At 33.6% G+C, this 22,755-nt stretch overlaps 1 protein-coding gene, 2 long non-coding RNA genes and 1 other non-coding gene across 4 annotated transcripts; all 4 read left to right on the forward strand.

Annotated features, from left to right (window-relative positions):
• Positions 1–278: 278 nt before the first annotated feature.
• Positions 279–385, forward strand: LOC119369972 (small nucleolar RNA R71). The gene has a single exon (XR_005177517.1). It is a non-coding gene; the product is annotated as a small nucleolar RNA R71 (small nucleolar RNA).
• A 4,827-nt stretch (positions 386–5,212) lies between these two features.
• Positions 5,213–5,722, forward strand: LOC105644041 (cell wall / vacuolar inhibitor of fructosidase 2). The gene has a single exon (XM_020683199.3). It carries the CDS (start codon positions 5,213–5,215, stop codon positions 5,720–5,722), a length of 510 nt encoding a protein of 169 aa, XP_020538858.3.
• A 9,126-nt stretch (positions 5,723–14,848) lies between these two features.
• LOC149497503 (uncharacterized) lies at positions 14,849–17,450 on the forward strand. The gene is made up of 2 exons (XR_016319958.1): positions 14,849–15,306; positions 17,195–17,450. It is a non-coding gene; the product is annotated as an uncharacterized LOC149497503 (long non-coding RNA).
• Positions 17,451–20,018: 2,568 nt separating this feature from the next.
• On the forward strand, positions 20,019–22,722 carry LOC149497504 (uncharacterized). Its single transcript, XR_016319957.1, has 2 exons — positions 20,019–20,578; positions 22,467–22,722. It is a non-coding gene; the product is annotated as an uncharacterized LOC149497504 (long non-coding RNA).
• The last annotated feature ends 33 nt before the right edge of the window (positions 22,723–22,755 follow it).

Raw genomic sequence — 22,755 nt, forward strand, 5'->3', positions numbered from 1 at the left:
GCTTCTGCATTTACACTGAGCTGGTCAAACTTGTTGGCCAATGCATCCAATTTAGCTGATAAGAGTGTCAATCCATCCACACCCAAGACTCATGCTACTTTCCTTGGTGTACTTCTTTCCTCGTTCCACTTATAGCTACTCGCTGCCATTTCTTCCAACAAGTTAAATGCTTCTGAATTTCACTTTTTCAAAACTGATCCGGCTGTTGCGACATCCAAGGCACTTTGGGTGGTCGGTGTCGCTCCATCATAAAACTGTTGAACTAAAGCTGAGTTTCAAAGCCATGTTGCAGGCATTTTCGTTGGAGATCTTTGAATCTTTCCTAGGGTTCGTATAAAGTTTCGTCTTCCTTCATCCGAAAATTGGATATTTCCTTCCTTAGCCTTGTCATCTTGCTAGGTGGAAAATATTTTTGCAGACAAGCTCGACTCAATTCATCCCAGGTGGTGAATAATCCTGCAGGCATAGAATGTAACCAAAGCTTCACTCTATCCCGCAGTGAAAATGGAAACAACCTCAATCGAATTGCTTCGTCTGATGCACCACTTATTTTCAGAGTGTCACAAATCATCAAGAATGTTGCAATTTGAACATTGGGATCTTCGTCAAGTGGCCCGGCAAATTATGATTGTTGCACCATAGAAATCAAAGACGACTTGATTTCGAAATTGTTTGCGGCTACTGGTGGTCTCACTATAGCTAGTTTTGTGCCATCTGGATTTGGGATATTTAGTTCTCATAAGGTTCTTTCTTCAGCCATCACGTCCAACTGTCGATCTCTGTTTGGAACTTCATATTCAGTCCGATCCTGAATGGAAATTTCTGGTGGGTCTGCCACTTCGTTGCTTTCTAATGTCGGGTCTGCACTTCCACGTCATCTGGTTACCAAAGTTCGTCTTCTCCTTTGATATCTCGGGTTCTCCCTTCTTATAGCATGAGCTGCTCTTTCAATCTCTAAATCAAGATGTATTAATTCTGCACATCTAGATCTTAGTATAAAAGATTAGCTCGCTAAAACAATAAAAAGAAAATAACTTGAAAATTCAAAATAAATTACTTTTTTTTTTGAAAATTAATTAAACTAATTAACTAAAAGAAAATAAAGCTAAGATAGAATTTGAAAAAGGAAAAAAAAAAAAAAAGAAAATGACTAACAGGAAACGGTTAAGTAAAAGAAAAGGGTAATATATATATATATATATATATTAGTTTTTGAAAATAGAAATAATAACTTAAATAGAGAATATATGGACGTACTTCACTTTAACAAGAAAGATATTATTAAATTTTTTTGTTCCTTGTTTTTTTTTATGAAAATTATATTAAAAGAAAATTTCCTAATTAATTGTTTGACAATTAAATTAATATCTATTCAAGGAACCGATCTTCGTCAATGGCGCCAAAAATTTGATGGGCTATTAATGCATATTCTGCAAGTGCACGAACTATACAAGTAATATAGTGAAAAATGTTGTCGAATCCACAGGAATTGGGGAATAGATTACTAATTTTTATGTTTAACAATTATCAGGAAGACGGCAAATATTTTGGCAAGCAATAAATAAAATTGCAGCAATATTAAATAACTACAAAATTAAAGCAAGTAAATTAAGCTAATAGTTTTTAAGAGTTTAAATAATCAAATATCAAAGTAATCTAGCTATGAGATATTTATTAGCTTAACGCATACTGCGAATGGTCGATTTTATTGTTTATGTCTTTTTCTGAAGGAGGACTAACCTATAATATCTAAATTCCTCTTCCAAGACTAAATAAACCGTGTTACATTCAAAATGACACCTACTTTTGTGGTACTTCATTGATTGGAACCCAATAAGCTAGTGTTAATCCTTTGGCCCTCAAAGAAATCTAGTCATCCCACGGTTTATTTTTTTGGGTTTAACATATGAGGTCTAATTAAAAAGTCAATCTTTCAATCATACAAGTCAGTCTAAAATCATGCAAATATGGGGCCCAACATATCTACAGGCGTTAAGATTACACATATTAAATCAGGAAACTATAGGCATATATAAGAACAAATCAAACCATTCTTGGACACATTAATCTAATACATAACCAGATTTAAAGTTCAGTCATGCATAAATATTAATACAATATTCATAAAAATATTCCAATAAAAATAAACAGACAAAGGCATGAGATACAATTTACACTTGGATTTTTCTTCCTTTCTTGCTACCGTCCTTCAACTCGGCGCCCAAGACTTTTTGATTCAGCTCCCATCTCTCCTCCTTATTTGTTTTGCAAGCTCATTCTCTTCTCCTTGCTAAGTGACGGTTTCTTGCTTGATTGGTTACTTTTTGGTGGTCTTTTGCTTGGATATGCACGGCTATGAGTGGAGGAGAAGAGGCAAAAGTGTGTAATTCTTTGCCTTTTGCTTTCTTTTCTATTTATAGTGTCAAAACATCACTTCAGGGCAACCTTCCTTTTCCACCCAAAGCCATACAAAAAAAAAAAGTAATAAGATAATTGTAACGAATTTGTGGGTAAAGAGTACTGAAGTGATATATTGAATGATTATTCTGAAGTCATTTCAAGAGTATAAATTAAAGTTGATGTGGATTAATCAAATAAAACTTATTTTCTTTGATTTTTTTACCTAAAACAGTAAAAATTAGTTCAGCTCATGGTAAAATAAAAAATGAAGAAATTTACTAATAATGGGACTAATTTATTAATTGTGATAATTCAGAATACAATTGAAATAATAAAACTTGTATATAACATCATATGTATTTTACTTGTTATCAGTATTGAAATCATCTATTCCAATTTCATTCCAAAATTGTTTTAGAATTTAAAAATGTAATCCATTCAATTCCAAATTTTTTTTTCCGAAATGAAAATTTTTATTTCATTTCGTTCCATTAGTAGTACGATTGTGAGACTAATAATGTTGTTTGGTAGTGAATGTTGAACAACACCGAATATTCAATATGTTCAAAAGATGAGTATTATTTAGAGATACAAATGCTGAGATGGATGATGTGTGGTTACATAAAGTTGGACAAGAGCCATCGCATTAGACAACACGTGCAAGTAACGGAAATTAAACAATAAGAGTTTATTTTCAAATAAGAGTATTTTTAATTATTTATTGAAAAAAAAAGGATAAAGTAATATTAATTTTTAAAAAATATTTTTTGATTGGCTTGGTATATGGGTGGTCCCATACACCAAGCATAGGCAAGTGTTATCCCGTAAAAATACTACTAAAACCGGCTGAATGTTCAGTCTAGTTAAAAGTCGAAAAAAAATCCAAAAGAAAAAATTTTACACCTATTTGATATACAATCCAAAATATGAATAGATAGTTTTTCTATTTAGATGCTAATTTAGAGTTAAAAAATGCAATATTTATATATATAACCTTAATTCTCACATTCAATCTCTAAGGAAAAAAACCCTAAACACAATTAACGCTTCTCTAAAAATAGTCTTTAGATATCTTAGAAGCTATTATTGATGTATCATTATTTTTATTTTATTACTTTTTTTTTTTTTTTTGAAAAATGCAAATGTTTATATATTAGAAGAATCAAAATTCAGAACATCACAAATAATACTTAGAGGGATAGGATCTCACTCCAAATAATCAGACATAAAAACAACATCTCGAGTTAGAAAGTGAACACACTGATTGGCTGATTTTTTGACAAATCGAACAACTAACTCAGTGAACTCATTTATAAGCGTTTGACAGTCAAGAATCAAAATACCCAAATAAGAATTATCCAACACAGGTTGTTGGCTAGCATGTGTTACCTTTAAACAATCACATTCCAATTCCACTCGCATAAGCCATCCTTTGTCCTTCAGCCAACTTAGAGCTTCTCTTACACCAATAAGCTCTGCCATAGTTGGGCCTGCCATATTAGAAACGGGACAACACTTTCCACCAATACACCTACCCATATCATCACGGGTCATCAGCTTTCCAATTCCCGTTCCACACTTACTTTTATTCTATTACTTAAGCTATATTTTTTATGATTATTTAAACATTTGAATAGATAGATTTCTATTTAATAAAAGCGTATTTGACAGTAATTCCTTATAAAAAAAATTAAAATAAGACAATTTTAATATTTTAATGAAATGATATCTTTCTAAATATTTTTTTCTTACATCTGTTCTTTTTAAAAATAAATCCCAAAAGATATCTTATATTTTTCTTTTATATTTCAAAATAAAATCAACAAAAACAAAATTTTTCTTTTATATTTCTTTTATGTTTTTTCTTAAATTGATCTATTAAATTTAATTTTGTGAATCCTCATTGTCATATGTTGATCCTATAATTTTTTTTATTTTTTTATTTTTTTTTGTCTGCTACTTTTCCCAATAAGAAGTTTACAGAAATAGGCAAACTTAATTTTATTTGTATTTTCACAACAAATTAGAAAGAAATGGAAAAGTAAATTTGCAGAACCCCCGAGGAAATTTCAATCACAAACAAAATTTTTTTTATCAGAAAATAAATTTCTTAATATTATTAAAAAGAGAAAATTGGAAAAAAGTTTAAGTAATTCAGAAATCTAATCCAAGTCGATAGGCTTTTTCAATACATTCAAATTAAGACCTGAATTAGTTAAATAAAATCCAAAAAACAATTGAAAACAATTAGGATAAGCTTAAATCCTTCACTCTTGAGGTAAGAGTAAACAAACAAATCACAAACAAAATGATATAACTTTGTGTAGTAATCTCATATCATTTTCAACCACAAGGTTGTTTTGTACAAGACAATTATTTTAGGAGAGCCAAATAGAATTGTTTTAATCTTTTGGAAAGTTAAATATAATTTTTCTCTATTTTTAAAAATTAAAATGTAATTTTTCATAAAGAATTTTTTTTTTAATTTCTTGGAGTGGCTAGAGCCCTTTCAGCCACCAAAGAGCTCTGCCCCTGTGCTCAATTGAATTGGTCTCAAATTCAACCTAAATCTCCTGTTTCTATTAGCCATTAGGCATTTGGCCAGTGGTAAACCACTCATGTAAATTTATAATTCAACTTCTCCTTTTATTTCTCTAACAAGTTAACCAAAAATAGAAAATAGTTACAAAAAACTCAAAACATGTAAACCTAATTTCATTTGTATTACTATATATAAAAGAAGAAAACCAAAATATTTCCAGGAAAAAAAAAAAGTTTCAAGAAAAAAAAAAAAAAAAATCTCATAACCACCATGTCTTCAAAATTCTTTTACTTCGCTCTATTTCTTGCTATGATTTCCACAAGTCACCAAGCCTCAGAATTTGTAACCCAATCTTGTGAGAAAACCTTATTTAAAGACCTATGCACAACAGCTTTAGAATCATCTTCGGCAACTGATCTGGAAGGCTTGACAAAAGATGCACTTAACGTGTTATCTACCAATGGAACTGAACTAGTCAAGCTTTCTTCTGAATTGCAGGAAACAGCTTCAGATCCAAACGTTAAGGAAGTGTTGGTAGAATGCTCTAAGGCTTATGAAGGTGTGACTGAAAAGCTTAAGGATTCAGCTGCTGCCCTCGATTCTAAAGCTTACGGTGATCTTACAAAATGGGTTACTGCTGCCATGACTGGATCGCAGAAGTGCTCGGAAGCTTTCAAGGCTAAACCAGATATTACATCTCCACTTGCTGATGCTAATACAGAATATAGTAAACTCTGCAATATTGTATTCGCATTTTTTAATCTCTTGGCAAAAAGTTAATCAAAATTTATTTGTTTATGCGTTTCATGAAGTGATAAATGGAAATGGTCCATGATTTTTGATTTATAATTCACATCATCAATATATAGAGTGAGTGATCTTCAAATTTTCCAAAATCTTCAAAAGTTTGTTTTTATAAATTATGAAAGTAAAAATAAAAGTAATTCACCAGACAATAATGTACAGGCCAGGTCTTGCAGATCTTAATTTCTGATGTTTAGAAAGGACTTTACTTTTGCTGGTTTTAACACTCTAAGGGAGGGAAGGTATTTCATTTATTAACCAAGATTAATATCATTGTCCATGTACATATATTATTTCATTTATTTCATTATTTTAATAAATTTACTAATTTCAATATCATTTTATTTCACATTATTGATTTTTAATAAAATTATAAACTTTAATTTTCTATTTAATTTATAATATATGTTCAACTAAATTATACTTTAATTCCAATTAACTTTGCATTAAATTGAATTTGCAGATGCATTCTAGTGCTGAATATTCAAAGCATAAAGGTCCCAAATATTTCCCATGATTATATTTGCCAAGATCGGATTCATAGCGAAACTTATAGACCAAACTATTGAAAATAGCTAATTTATCCCTCTTTTTTCCCCTTAATATATGGTTAGAAATACTCTCGTTACAACTTCACATTTTTATTGGTTTGATCCATATATGAGGTCATGGATCCCAGTAGGCAAGTCAATATCCAAAAAAGTTTGATCTTTCATGACTTGAAAAGATGGGGCCATGGATCCAGTAGCTAATAAATTCATTTTATTAAAATATACAATAAATCTAACAAAATAAAAATAATTTACTGATAAAATAGTGACAAAATAATGACAATATTCTAACAAAATACCTTCAAAATGTGTCAGTTTTATTTTATCAATTATCGACAAAAATTACAAATTTAGCGACAAAAATTTTGTCGCTAATTTACTAACAAAATATGGTTCACTTAAAAAATAGCAACAAGGGTTTTAGCATCAAAATTTTGTTGTCGCTATTTTGATGGGAATACTAATTAGCGTCCAAATATTATGAATTAGCGACAAAAGTTTGTCGCTAATTTATTTTTTTCTTGTAGTGATTAATTTGCTTAGACCATTAGTGGGTCATGTTGGATTTAATTTTCTATTGTGGGCTTAATATGTAAAATTAAATATGTACAGCAGTCCAATTGTAAAGTCAATTTCAAATGTGGTCTTGATTGTGAATAATTGACTATTGAGGTATCAACTAATTATAGATATTAAGTGTAGAGACCATTATATAATTCCTATTTCGTTAAAGGACCGAAATAGGAATTGTACTAACCCTACAGGTATATAAAGGTCGTGGTCCCCAGAGGAGTTGAATACGATTCAGTTTTACGTTCCTTTCGTACTGCTTCCGCAAAATCGATTCTTCAATTCTCTGGAAGGCTGCAAACCTAATTCTACACATCAAGATCGACGAACAACGATGTCAGGTACGCAACCTTTTCTTATTCAATCTATTTTGTTGAATCTAGTGGTGTGCATGATCTAGGTTATTGTGGAATTATTTGAGATTAATTCTTACAAGTGGTATCAGAGCCTTGTGCATAATTGCTAGATTTTAGATTGGTTTTTCGTATTTTTTTTTTATTTATTTGTTTACCCTACTGTTTATAGATTGAGGGTTTTGTTTAATAAAAAAAAAAATGTATATATATATTTTTGTTCTCACTGTTCTTCGGATTCCCAAGAACAGGTAAGAGGTTTTGAACTAACGCCATTAACGATTAATTGTTCGTTTGGTATTTTTTTTTTTCTTTGCTGGCTGGATCTTGTTAAAAAAAAAAAAAAAAAAAAAAAAAAACCTCCATTGTTGGCGGCGGAAAGGGGCTGGAACCTGTTATTTTCCGTCCCTTATCGTTTTGTTTTTTAGGTTAGGGATGGAAAATAACAGTTAGGTCCCTGGAAAATTTCATATTAAATCCCTAATTTTATATTTTTTTCGTATTAGTCCCTTAATTTTCTGTAATTTCATATTGGTCCCTTAATTTTCTGTAACTTCAGATTAGGTTCTTTAATTTTCTGTAACTTCAGATTAGGTCCCTAAATTTTCTGTAACTTCAGATTAGGTCCCTAAATTTTCTGTAACTTCAGATTAGGCCCCTAATCTTCTGTTTTTCGTATTAGGCCCTTAAATTTCTGTTTTCTTTCGTTTAGACCCCAAACTTTATTTATTCAAATTTATTTAGTCCAATTTTATAACTTAGTCTCTAATTTAGTGACTTAAAGACTAGATTATAATTTTTTTTTTTGGACTAAATAATTTTAGATTATTAAATATTTAGACAATCAATTCATTTAATTGCAATTGTTTTGTTTTAATTACAATTAAATGATTTAATTTGTCGACTTGAGATTAAATTTTGGAGTGATTAAGTCCCTATTGTGTTTGATATTTGTTAAAATAAATTGATTTGATCAATAAGTCACCAAAGTGACCTCTATTGCTTGAATTGATTTATTTTAGAATATTAGACAGGTGTATTAGAATTCGTTGCGGATAGTTAATCGGCCCAAAGGAAGGTTGCTATCTGGCTGAGTTTTGAATACATGTTTGGCAATAAATATATGATAATTGTTTGAATATTTTCCATGACAATGATATATCGGCCCAAAGGAAGATTTATTATTTGTCAGGACTATGTTATCAATATTTGATTGCTGCATTGAGATACTAATTACAAGTTAATGTTTTACATCCAAAGATGAGAATATTAATGTTGTGTCTGTATCTTATTTCCATTTTTAATCTCTACTTATGTGAATTGTTTCATTTGTGGATTGTGAGCTTATACTTATCTATTTGTTTATTTTCTCCGATGTCAGCTAACATGTCATTTAATCCTGATTGTGTCCCTAAACTTGAGGGATCAAATTTTGAGTCTTGGAAATCAGACATTATGATCTTTCTGGGCTGTATGGATTTGGATCTTGCATACCTGAAGGAAAACAGACTAAACAAAAGAGACTAGGTGCCATTCGGTCATCCAATGTTTTAGAACTGATTCATACAGATATTTGCGGTCCATTCCATATTGCAACTAGAAATGGCCAAAGATATTTTATATCATTCATTGATGACTATTCTCGTTATGGTTACTTATATCTCATTCATGAAAAATCTGAGTCTTTGGACGTGTTTAAATCTTATAAAGCCGAAGTTGAAAATCAACTAGGAAAGAAGATTAAATCTGTTCGATCTGACCGTGGTGGTGAATATTATGGTAAATATGACGGTTCAGGCGAACAACGTCCAGGACCTTTTGCGCTTTTCCTACAGGAATGTGGAATTGTCCCTCAATATACAATGCCTGGTACTCCCAGCATGAATGGTGTATCTGAGAGACGTAATAGGACTCTTATGGATATGGTAAGGAGTATGATTAGTCATTCTACTTTACCAGAGTCTCTGTGGGGTGAAGCGTTAAAGACAGCAGCTTATCTTCTCAATAGGATTCCATCTAAAGCAGTTGCTAAAACACCTTATGAACTTTGGACTGGACGTAAGCCTAGTCTAAAGCATCTTCATGTTTGGGGATGTCCAGCTGAAGCAAGGCCTTACAAGCCGAATGAAACAAAACTGGACTCCAAAACTATCAGCAGCTACTTTGTTGGATATTCTGAGCGGTCTAGGGGTTACAAGTTTTATAATCCTACTTCCAGAACTTTTTTTGAAACGAGAATTGCAACATTTTTTGAGGATGTTGATTTTGGAGGGAGAAATAAAGAAAGAAACATTGTCTTTGAAGAGGAACCAAGTAAGGATGATTCGGTTCTCATTCCTTTTGTTGTTTCTGATAGCGTACAGACTCCAGTTGCTCCTGTCGCTATTCAAGATCCAATTCAAGACAATGTTATTCTTCCTCAAGAACAAATTCAACAACCTCAAGAATTAGAGTCTGTTCAAATGCCTTTGAGGAGATCTACTAGGGAGAGAAGAAGTGCTATTCTAGATGATTATATAGTGTTTCTTCAGGAACATGAGGATACTGTAGACATGATAGATGATGATCCAGTTAGTTTCTATCATGCCATGCAGAGTTCTGACTCTCATAAGTGGATTGAGGCAATGAACGAAGAGTATAAGTCTATGCAAGACAATCAAGTTTGGGATCTTGTTCAATTACCTGAAGGAAAGAAACCCATTGGTTGCAAATGGATATTTAAAACCAAAAGGGATTCTCAAGGTAATGTGGAGAGATATAAAGCACGTCTTGTAGCAAAAGGCTTTACTCAAAAGGAAGGGATTGACTATAAAGAAACCTTCTCTCCAGTTTCTTCGAAGGATTCTTTTAGGACAATCATGGCCTTAGTTGCAAATCTTGATCTTGAGCTTCATCAAATGGATGTTAAGACTGCGTTTCTCAATGGCGACATTGATGAAACAATATATATGGTGCAACCAGAAAGTTTTATAATTGGAGATCCAAAACATCTGGTATGCAAATTAAAGAAATCCATTTATGGACTCAAGCAAGCTTCTCGTCAATGGTACTTTAAATTCAACCAAGTAATTGTCTCGTTTGGCTTTGAGGCAAATACTGTTGAAAATTGTGTGTACCATAAGTTCAGTGGGAGTAGGTTTATCTTTTTGGTCTTATATGTGGATGACATACTTCTTGCTACTAATTGTAAAGTCTTGCTACATGAAACCAAAGTTTTTCTTTCAAAGCATTTTGAGATGAAAGATTTAGGTGAAGCTTCTTTTGTTTTAGGGATTCAGATACATCGAGACCGTTCTCGAGGTATTCTTGGATTATCACAAAAGAGCTATATTGATAAAGTGCTCAAGAGATTTAGTATGCAGAATTCTAGACCATTGGATACCCCTATTGCAAAAGGTGATAAATTTAGTAATCAACAATGTCCAAAGAGTGAACTTGAAATTCAGGAAATGCAAAAGGTTCCTTATGCGTCAGCTGTAGGAAGTCTTATGTATGTTCAAGTTTGTACTCGTCCAGACATTTCTTTTATAGTTGGCATGTTAGGTAGATATCTCAGCAATCCAGGAATGGATCATTGGAAAGCAGCCAAAAGAGTCATGAGATATCTTCAGAGGACTAAGGGACATATGCTCACATATAGGAGATCAGATCGGCTTGAGATCATTGGGTATACTGATTCTGATTTCGCTGGATGCCAAGATAGTAGAAAATCCACATCTGGCTACGTTTTTCTATTGGCTGGCGGTGCTATTTCTTGGAAGAGTGTGAAACAAACTCTAGTGGCAACCTCCACCATGGAAGCTGAATTTGTAGCATCTTATGAGGCATCCAATCAAGCTATTTGGCTGAGAAACCTTGTCACTGGGCTGCGTGTAGTAGGTGGAATAGAAAGACCACTGAAGTTGTATTGTGACAGCAAGTCAGCCGTTTTATTCTCCAACAACAACAGGAGCTCTTCTCGATCAAAACACATTGAGATTAAGTTCTTGGCTGTGAAGGAGAGGGTACAGAGTGGACAGATATCCTTAGAGCATATTGGAACAAACTCTATGATTGCGGATCCGCTTACAAAGGCAGTGATACCGAAAGTTTTCCATGAGCACACCGCTCATATGGGTATCGTTTTGTTTGAGACTGTCTAGTTTTAGTGGGAGTTTGCTCTTTATGCATACATTATGTTTTTGAATGCTCTATTTTATTTTGGATATGTTTTATTATGAAATTTTGTTGAGTACTCATTTTGGTTGATGGTTACACTCTGTATTATTATTATTGTTTTGCTTGATCTCACTTTTGTTGGTGACCAGTTGGAAACAGACATGATGATCACATTACATGTAGTTTTCATGCTACACTTCTATAATGAATCTATGTCATTTAGGGGTATTGGTAATGTAGTTGATGATGAACTTAGTCATGAGATCTATGGCGAATGTTTCTTCAGCTCTTTATCAATATAACTAATGGACGAGATTGTTTTTGGATACCTTGTATGACTGCGTTTGTTGAGCTCATTTTGGTGTATGTATTTTATTTAACATATGTTCGCCCAAGTGGGAGATTGTTGGATTTAATTTTCTATTGTGGGCTTAATATGTAAAATTAAATATGTACAGCAGTCCAATTGTAAAGTCAATTTCAAATGTGGTCTTGATTGTGAATAATTGACTATTGAGGTATCAACTAATTATAGATATTAAGTGTAGAGACCATTATATAATTCCTATTTCGTTAAAGGACCGAAATAGGAATTGTACTAACCCTACAGGTATATAAAGGTCGTGGTCCCCAGAGGAGTTGAATACGATTCAGTTTTACGTTCCTTTCGTACTACTTCCGCAAAATCGATTCTTCAATTCTCTGGAAGGCTGCAAACCTAATTCTACACATCAAGATCGACGAACAACGATGTCAGGTACGCAACCTTTTCTTATTCAATCTATTTTGTTGAATCTAGTGGTGTGCATGATCTAGGTTATTGTGGAATTATTTGAGATTAATTCTTACAGGTCAAACCAATTAAAACGAGAGCTTTTGTTGAAACGAGGTACTTCTAAATATACACCAGAAAATAAAGAATAAAGCAGAAACATGTTTTGTAAAATTTTTATTTTTATTGGTCTGGTATATAAGTGGAGCCACATACCCGGTACAAGTAAGTATTTTTCCAAGGTTGTGCTCCATTTGGAATTCTTATTTTCATCTATCACCTGGTCACATAAATTTTCAATTTCGGAAAGGAATTCCAAATAAAACATCATGCATTTCCCAAGCTATTGAGTGGCTTTTCAATTCTCATCCACGCTCATTACTAAGCCATGTTGTTTCGTTGTGATTTTAGGGGTGTTGAAAAAAAGGTCATGGCACGAGAATATAATTCACCTAATACAAAAATTAAACGAGTCATGATTGAGTCTAAATGAGTTCAAGTTACAAAAGGGTGACCTATATATAACATAAATTTAAACGAGTTGATTCATGTCGTCTAACCCTTTTATTTAATAATAAAAATATAATTCATCTATAATTAATATATTAAGTGGTTTATGTGTGTTATATATGTTATATGTGTCTTGTTTCTGACCCGTATACGACTTATTTAATTAAATTTGATTAAATTTTTTTGAAGCACATATGACCCATTTAATTAAGTGGATTACAACTATCGTATTCATATCACTCGTTTAATTTTCATGTTTAAATATTTAATATGATTATTAAATGGGTCATACTACTGTTAACCCTAATCATGTCACGTGTTAGATAGAGACGTGTAAAACCTAACACACCAAACAAATTTTGACACCCTTAATTTATTTTTTGAAGGCAATAGAAAGTGTTCAGGCTTGGAGGTTTTGGAGAATTTCCAGCAGGTGGCGGTTGAAGGGTAAGATTACAGAATTTCCCTAATTGAAAAGTTAAGGTTAGGGAATTGAGTCGAGGTCTCTACAACTTTTCACAATGAAGGCACTAGCAGTAAACCTCAATCCTCATGCATACTATCTATATATACCGATGCAAAAATGGAGCAATAGATTCCCTATATTTCTGGAGCGCATCATCTCTGTCATTATTGATTGTTGTTGTAATGGATCTTTTTGCATATAGAAATCATCTCTAGTTTACTTGATTTTTTTATTGTCAATCCATATTTGTTTTAGAGGTTTACTCTTATATTTGTTTTAGAGGTTTGTATCCCTTTAAGTGATTGCTTTAGAAGTAGCACTCGCTCCTCCAGTGGATGGAATTAGGGGTGAGAGTCGGTTAACCAAACCGAACAACTGAATTAGCTCAGTTTTATGGTATCTAAATCCGAAATCAAATAGTATAATAACCGATCCAAACCAAATTAAATCGGTTTGGTTCGATTTGGATTCTGTTATTTTAGACCAAATTAGTTATGTTAGCTTAAAAATAAATTCGGTTAGTTATTTATGGTAGTTAAACCAAAAATTGAAAACCAAACGGTTCTATATATCCAAACCAATCGGTAATCGAATTTTTTTAAAACAACTATCCAAATACAACCAAAATGAATCGATTCTGTTTTTAAGATTCTCGGTTAGAAACCGAGAATTGCTCACCCCAGTTGGAATCGCAATGCGTTAGTCATCACCATTTTCTTAGTTGGTCTTTGTATACAAGAAGCGATTGGTTTAAAAAAATTCATTACTCCGATGCCAAATTGTCAGATTTTATATATAGTCATCTAAAAAGGTGTCTATTTGGTTAATAAATTCACTTAAGTTGCCAATTACTCAACTATACATAATAACAAATTAGCTTAAAGTCATCTAAAAAGGACAACTTACATATAAAATGAATTGCATTACCGTTTGGTCCCTCTTATTCTATATCAGTCCTAACACAAGAAGGATAAAATTCAACATGACAAATCAATTTATACTTATTAATTAAAAGCTCAATGCATAAATTCATCTTTATATTTTACCTAAAAAATCTTAGAAAGAAGGTTTAATTTGGGTCAAATGTACAAAAAACCTACAAATAAACTTTTCGATAAAAAAACCAGCGAACTTGGCATTTTATTTTCACTTAGCCTAATTTTTCACTAAAGATTTACGTATATACAGTACAGTTAACAATAAGAAATAAATGAATTAAAATTTATTGTTCTCTTGTAAATAGTTACAGCAACATTTCCTTGGCCAAAATAACCAAAGCTGGAAGCTATTTTTCAAGAATTAATATCTGAAACTGAAACGACCCGAAAATTTAATTTCGAAGAATTTTCATTTAAAAACTAAATTTTTTTTATTTCAACCAATGAGATTATACCAGCTAGTATTTTATTATTGCTAAACTGGACCCGTAACCCAATTCGATTTTTTTAAAAACCAAGCGAAAAACTCGAAAACCAAGCAAATTGAGCCAAATCATAGAATTAGACCAAACCGGTTCGAATCGAACCGGAATGGTCTAGAAGCTTTATAATTTTCTTTTCTTTTTTTTTTTTCTTTTTCTTTTCTTCTTTTCTTTTCTTCTTCTTCCAGCAGCGTCGACCTCACCCCTCCCCTTTTCTCCTTTTCGTTTTTCCGACCACCGAAGACCAGCGCCTCCGCCACCACTCCCTGCCGCCGTCGCCTCCTCACCGTGTGTCTCCGGCCTCTCCTTTCCTCTCTTCTTTCGTTTCTGGTGAACACAGTGTCGCAGGAGGAGCTGTGACTTTGCCTCGATCGGGAAGTCGCGTCGCAGCCTTCTCCTCGATTTTCCGGCGACACCAGCCCATAGCCGGCCAATCACCTCGTCTCCAGCACCCCTCAAACGCCGTTGCTCCACCTCTGGTGACTGGTAGCTCGCGATTCAGTGAGAAAGAGGAAGGACAGCGAGCTACACTTCATTTTGCCGATCGGTAGCCTTCTTCAACGCTTCTCCTTCCATTTTTTAGGGAGCCCAGCCAAGGACCGGCCGGACTACGTTCTCTCCGCGCCTCCAGCGTGCCTTCGGCCACCTTTCCACCCATTTCCGGTCACGTCAGCGGCAGCAGCGACTGTGTTGGTGCCTTGTTGCTACTGCCGGTCATTTCAACCGGAAAATTTCAAGTTCCAGCCCGTTTTGCAACTAGGTAAACCATATTATGAACCTCTTCATTTTAATTCATGAGTTCTTTGATCTTAGTTGAAGGATTTGAGATATATAATTGAGCTATTGTAGAAATTTGGATATTCCGTTGCCATTTATACGAGTATGATTAGGAATTTCAATTTTTGCTCTTTAAAATAGCTATACAATCTGAATTCTTGTATAGAAAATAGGTAGATTATTTGCTTAAACTACAGATGTTTGCAAAGAAATCAAGGATCTCTTAACTATGGCAGCAACTAACTTAATTATTTATACGAGTTCTATTTTTTTTGAAGGAACGGTATTAAACAAAATAATTATGTTGAGAAATGAATTGATTATTATGTAAAACATGAATTTTGGTGGAGAAACTTAAAGGCAGCAACTATATTGTTCATCCTGATGAGTTTGATAACGATGAGATTAGAAACGGTATATTAAAATGAATTCTTTGTTATTTAAATGAATTTGCTAGTAAATGAGTTTAAGTTGGAATTTAGAATTTTTATGTAATGGCGATTGTTGCGAGGTTAGCTCTTATGAGTTTCGGCTAATTGAAAGCAAGAATGGTTGTGTTTGATTTCCTCAAGATGATACGGATTTACTGGGTATATCTTTATTTAAAGTGAAGTTCAATCTAAGAATATTTAAATTAAACTTCAGAAATTTGATGTCTTTTGCAATAATTTGGAGAAAGGAAGATATGTACATAATTCCTACTTGACTCATGAAGCATATCTAAATAAATTTGTGTAAGGTAATCAATTAAAGAATATTAAGTAAGAATTAATTGTGGAATGTAATATTGCTATTTGAGGATGGGTATGTGATTGGTTGATTGCCCGATGGATGGGCTGTGTGATTGATAATTGCTAAGTATATTAAATGGTGATGTTTAAACAGGTAGATAGTCATATTTTTAGGGGAGGTGCTGCCGAAATTTCGATAGAACTTAGATTAATTTTAATTAACAACATAATTAATAAGTTTAGTTAGATTAGTTCTATAACTTGGTACATAATAAATATAGTGCTCTGATTATTTATTATCTTTACTACTCATTTAATGATTTACATATTTATTTATTTATTTCCATTATTATTGTTAATACTATTTATTTATTTGGTTATTTGCATTGCATTATGATGTTTAATTGATTAATATGCTTGCATTTAATTGCAATACTTGATTAATTGTGTTGTGATATTGCTGTGCTTTGTTTGTGTGGAAGTAGGATGAAGTGGGTCACCATGGGTTTGTGAGACTGTTTCTGTTATACGGATCCTGATTCTGATTTCTGTTATATTCTGATTCTGTTATATGGATCCCGATTCTGTTTCTGTTAGCCGGGTAAATGGGAGATCGGCGCCCCCGTGTGCACCTACTGTTACTGTTACTGTTAACCACAGGTTGGCTTCTTTATTGGGCGCACCTGATAATCTAGATTTGATCGCAGCCCGCAAGGTGGCCTCCTGTTGTGAGCGCCTGATGATCTAGATTTGATGGAGGCGACCGGGTTGCCTCCTGTTGGTATGAAAAAGAAAAGAGATGATAGAAAAACAATGAGAGGGCTGGTCAAGTGAGGATTAGACCGGTCGGCCAGTATGGGGGATCGGCTCCCTGGTGCACATGTGAGAGGATGAGCCATGTGGGAGGACGGCTCATCGGGTGTTCGGTGACTCCACTGACTAATTTCCACGTGATGTGATTATATGAAGATGTTAATGATTGTGAGTGCTGGTGATTTGCCATTTGTGTGACTAGCTGCATGAGCATATAACTAGTCGGACGACTAGATTAATATGTTTACACATTTGTGTGACTGCGTGTGTGGTGCAAAAATTATTACTCCTTAGAAAACTCACATGTCTTGTTTGATTTTTTTTCAGGAAGTAAGTTTTTCTTTAATTCGATTTAGGCTATGTTTCTTCGGCGCAGAGCAATAGAGAAATTTTCCTAGTTCCGTAATTATTTTGTTATGTAACTATATGTATAAAAAAGCTATGTATGTCAAATAGTTAGTGACTCTGCAGTTGTAGAATTTGTGAACAATTAGTCATGTATTAACATAGACGATATTATTATGTGAGCCATATTAAAAATGTGATGAAATGTTAATTGAGCCCGATTTATGGAATGTTGTAACTGATAAATATGGGCTAAATGTTTAAAATTATATTGAGATAGTAAATTTTTAGTGTTTCAGGCTTACTACGGGCCTCGGGGGCCTTAAGCTTACCTGGGCCCTAGTGCCGGTCCGGCCCATGGAATCGGGTCGTGACAAAGTTGGTATCAGAGCTTAGGTTAGGATTGTAGGACACAACTGCGGAGTATAGGAAGTTTCTTTATGTTGGGATCGGCCGTAACCAACATAAGGAAAGAAGCTTGGGAATTTCCTTCTTAGGGAGGGTGGACGCACTTAACCCTATGAAGGAAAAATCCATACCTGTTGTGTAAACCAATGGGCCATAGAAAGAAGTAATTGAGGATTTGAGTGAAAGTAGTGGATAATAGGATGAACCCATCGCAATACCTATAGGGGCTAGAGTTGGTGTCAACCCTTAGGCTAGGGAATAGAGTAATACTTGTTGGTAGTGGATTGGCCTGATCACCCAGTACACTACTTTTCATGTGATCTCTATTCCTACAGTAAATAGGATAGTGTGGAAAATAAATAGGTTTTTCATTTGTATGGCGGATTGGTGAACTTTGGGTGATTAGGAATTGGTAGTTTAGTATTCAGTTCGGCTACTGAATTTCTTTAGAATTTCTTTTTATTGTTTTATTTACTTGATATTGATATTTAAATTTAAAACCCTATTTTTATTTTGAATTTAAATTATGTTATGACAAATAATCCGAAATTGATTAATTATGTTATTTTCGTAAGTTGTCTATTTATATCACGGGACCAGTTAGATGAAATAACAAGGTGAGTTGATCATGAGTGTGGTTAGAACTTAAAAAGAATGTTTTGGGAAGAACAAGATAAAAGGTAGTAATGAGAAAATGGTAATGTTAAGAATAAGTAAGTGGACAATTAGTAGTTGAATTAAGGACACAAACGTTGGAAAGGTTTGAGGAGACAACTTTAGTTTAGAAGCTAGGTTGCGAAATAAATAGAAGGGATAACATTAGGAATGGACTTGAATGGTTTAAGGGTATAGAAATGGTATATATAGCAAAGTATAATATATGTTAGGAGCAAGTGGTAGACAAATGAGAGTAATTTATAAATATCTTACTCGACTTGAATAAAAGGATATTGATTGATTAAGGACAAATGAGATAGGTAAGTTAAATATTAAGTTGACTCAAGTTAGTGATAGGTAGACGTATGGCTAATTAAGACCTTTTAATAAATGTTTAAGGCTATAGTTTAGAAAATTCTAGTCCATGAGATTGATTTGATGTGAGAAATGAAAAGTTATTAAAAATATAAGAGCTAAGAAAGATGAAAGGTGTTATTATGAAAGTCCATTAGACGATAAGTATTAGGGCAACTTGAGAGATTAAGTTAAAACAAAAGTGATGGTTGAGTTGAAAGCATTAAAATCTTTGTAGGGGCATGATAACTGGTAGTACAGCGAGATCATTAGTTCAGGAGCTATTTAATAGTTGCACCAGTCTATAGTAAGAATATTATAGGGGAAGTAAGACTTATATAGGTAAGAACCAATAGAGTGAGCTCAAGTCGCCCTGTGATACTAATAGACAATGAAAGTTACAAGACGATTTTTCTTAAAGTTTTGAATTAAAAAAAAAAAAAAATAATAATAGTTTTCGAACTTTTGATTAAGCAAAGATGTAGTAATAACATATGTAAACTAAATGAGTTAATCCTTATTATAAGTCAATCAAATTTCAGTTATTTTTAGTTTTCGTAAGCTCTGTATTTAATCCTTACCAATATATTTTGCTTTCATAGAATATGTGTTTTGCTTAGATTGATGGAAAAGCCTTTTGACATTACCATTGTGCATTTTCAACTTTATCGGAACATGGTTTTCATGGACAAATATGTATTATTAATTATTATTATTATTATTATTCTGCATGTTACTGCTAAACTCGGTTTTATTAAACTACTTTCTAAAGATTTCAGTAGCTGACTGATAATAGAAATTGGAGGTTATAGTAATAGACTTAAGTTTCCTGTGAGTTTTAATCAAGTGACAATAGATGTAACGGATGGTTGAACGAATACATTTTGAGTGCGATGGAACCTTGTTTGCTAGTTTAAGGGGTGAGATTTATAATGAAACCTTCCATTCATTTATTCTTGGATGTCAATCAAATGATAATTTGTTTGTTAAATATCCTTACATGCTTTCTTTTCTAGTTGGATTCCTATTTCTTGCTCATCTCTAAAATTCGAGGACGAATTTTTATAAGGGGGGGAGATTGAAACGACCCGAAAATTTAATTTCGAAGAATTTTCATTTAAAAACTAAATTTTTTTTATTTCAACCAATGAGATTATACCAGCTAGTATTTTATTATTGCTAAACTGGACCCGTAACCCAATTCGATTTTTTTAAAAACCAAGCGAAAAACTCGAAAACCAAGCAAATTGAGCCAAATCATAGAATTAGACCAAACCGGTTCGAATCGAACCGGAATGGTCTAGAAGCTTTATAATTTTCTTTTCTTTTTTTTTTTTTCTTTTTCTTTTCTTCTTTTCTTTTCTTCTTCTTCCAGCAGCGTCGACCTCACCCCTCCCCTTTTCTCCTTTTCGTTTTTCCGACCACCGAAGACCAGCGCCTCCGCCACCACTCCCTGCCGCCGTCGCCTCCTCACCGTGCGTCTCCGGCCTCTCCTTTCCTCTCTTCTTTCGTTTCTGGTGAACACAGTGTCGCAGGAGGAGCTGTGACTTTGCCTCGATCGGGAAGTCGCGTCGCAGCCTTCTCCTCGATTTTCCGGCGACACCAGCCCATAGCCGGCCAATCACCTCGTCTCCAGCACCCCTCAAACGCCGTTGCTCCACCTCTGGTGACTGGTAGCTCGCGATTCAGTGAGAAAGAGGAAGGACAGCGAGCTACACTTCATTTTGCCGATCGGTAGCCTTCTTCAACGCTTCTCCTTCCATTTTTTAGGGAGCCCAGCCAAGGACCGGCCGGACTACGTTCTCTCCGCGCCTCCAGCGTGCCTTCGGCCACCTTTCCACCCATTTCCGGTCACGTCAGCGGCAGCAGCGACTGTGTTGGTGCCTTGTTGCTACTGCCGGTCATTTCAACCGGAAAATTTCAAGTTCCAGCCCGTTTTGCAACTAGGTAAACCATATTATGAACCTCTTCATTTTAATTCATGAGTTCTTTGATCTTAGTTGAAGGATTTGAGATATATAATTGAGCTATTGTAGAAATTTGGATATTCCGTTGCCATTTATACGAGTATGATTAGGAATTTCAATTTTTGCTCTTTAAAATAGCTATACAATCTGAATTCTTGTATAGAAAATAGGTAGATTATTTGCTTAAACTACAGATGTTTGCAAAGAAATCAAGGATCTCTTAACTATGGCAGCAACTAACTTAATTATTTATACGAGTTCTATTTTTTTTGAAGGAACGGTATTAAACAAAATAATTATGTTGAGAAATGAATTGATTATTATGTAAAACATGAATTTTGGTGGAGAAACTTAAAGGCAGCAACTATATTGTTCATCCTGATGAGTTTGATAACGATGAGATTAGAAACGGTATATTAAAATGAATTCTTTGTTATTTAAATGAATTTGCTAGTAAATGAGTTTAAGTTGGAATTTAGAATTTTTATGTAATGGCGATTGTTGCGAGGTTAGCTCTTATGAGTTTCGGCTAATTGAAAGCAAGAATGGTTGTGTTTGATTTCCTCAAGATGATACGGATTTACTGGGTATATCTTTATTTAAAGTGAAGTTCAATCTAAGAATATTTAAATTAAACTTCAGAAATTTGATGTCTTTTGCAATAATTTGGAGAAAGGAAGATATGTACATAATTCCTACTTGACTCATGAAGCATATCTAAATAAATTTGTGTAAGGTAATCAATTAAAGAATATTAAGTAAGAATTAATTGTGGAATGTAATATTGCTATTTGAGGATGGGTATGTGATTGGTTGATTGCCCGATGGATGGGCTGTGTGATTGATAATTGCTAAGTATATTAAATGGTGATGTTTAAACAGGTAGATAGTCATATTTTTAGGGGAGGTGCTGCCGAAATTTCGATAGAACTTAGATTAATTTTAATTAACAACATAATTAATAAGTTTAGTTAGATTAGTTCTATAACTTGGTACATAATAAATATAGTGCTCTGATTATTTATTATCTTTACTACTCATTTAATGATTTACATATTTATTTATTTATTTCCATTATTATTGTTAATACTATTTATTTATTTGGTTATTTGCATTGCATTATGATGTTTAATTGATTAATATGCTTGCATTTAATTGCAATACTTGATTAATTGTGTTGTGATATTGCTGTGCTTTGTTTGTGTGGAATTAGGATGAAGAGGGTCACCATGGGTTTGTGAGACTGTTTCTGTTATACGGATCCTGATTCTGATTTCTGTTATATTCTGATTCTGTTATATGGATCCCGATTCTGTTTCTGTTAGCCGGGTAAATGGGAGATCGGCGCCCCCGTGTGCACCTACTGTTACTGTTACTGTTAACCACAGGTTGGCTTCTTTATTGGGCGCACCTGATAATCTAGATTTGATCGCAGCCCGCAAGGTGGCCTCCTGTTGTGAGCGCCTGATGATCTAGATTTGATGGAGGCGACCGGGTTGCCTCCTGTTGGTATGAAAAAGAAAAGAGATGATAGAAAAACAATGAGAGGGCTGGTCAAGTGAGGATTAGACCGGTCGGCCAGTATGGGGGATCGGCTCCCTGGTGCACATGTGAGAGGATGAGCCATGTGGGAGGACGGCTCATCGGGTGTTCGGTGACTCCACTGACTAATTTCCACGTGATGTGATTATATGAAGATGTTAATGATTGTGAGTGCTGGTGATTTGCCATTTGTGTGACTAGCTGCATGAGCATATAACTAGTCGGACGACTAGATTAATATGTTTACACATTTGTGTGACTGCGTGTGTGGTGCAAAAATTATTACTCCTTAGAAAACTCACATGTCTTGTTTGATTTTTTTTCAGGAAGTAAGTTTTTCTTTAATTCGATTTAGGCTATGTTTCTTCGGCGCAGAGCAATAGAGAAATTTTCCTAGTTCCGTAATTATTTTGTTATGTAACTATATGTATAAAAAAGCTATGTATGTCAAATAGTTAGTGACTCTGCAGTTGTAGAATTTGTGAACAATTAGTCATGTATTAACATAGACGATATTATTATGTGAGCCATATTAAAAATGTGATGAAATGTTAATTGAGCCCGATTTATGGAATGTTGTAACTGATAAATATGGGCTAAATGTTTAAAATTATA

Source organism: Jatropha curcas, chromosome 3, assembly GCF_041381405.1.
Source record: "Jatropha curcas cultivar XTBG-Jc1 chromosome 3, XTBG_Jcur_1.0, whole genome shotgun sequence".
NCBI classification, from domain to species: domain Eukaryota; kingdom Viridiplantae; phylum Streptophyta; class Magnoliopsida; order Malpighiales; family Euphorbiaceae; genus Jatropha; species Jatropha curcas.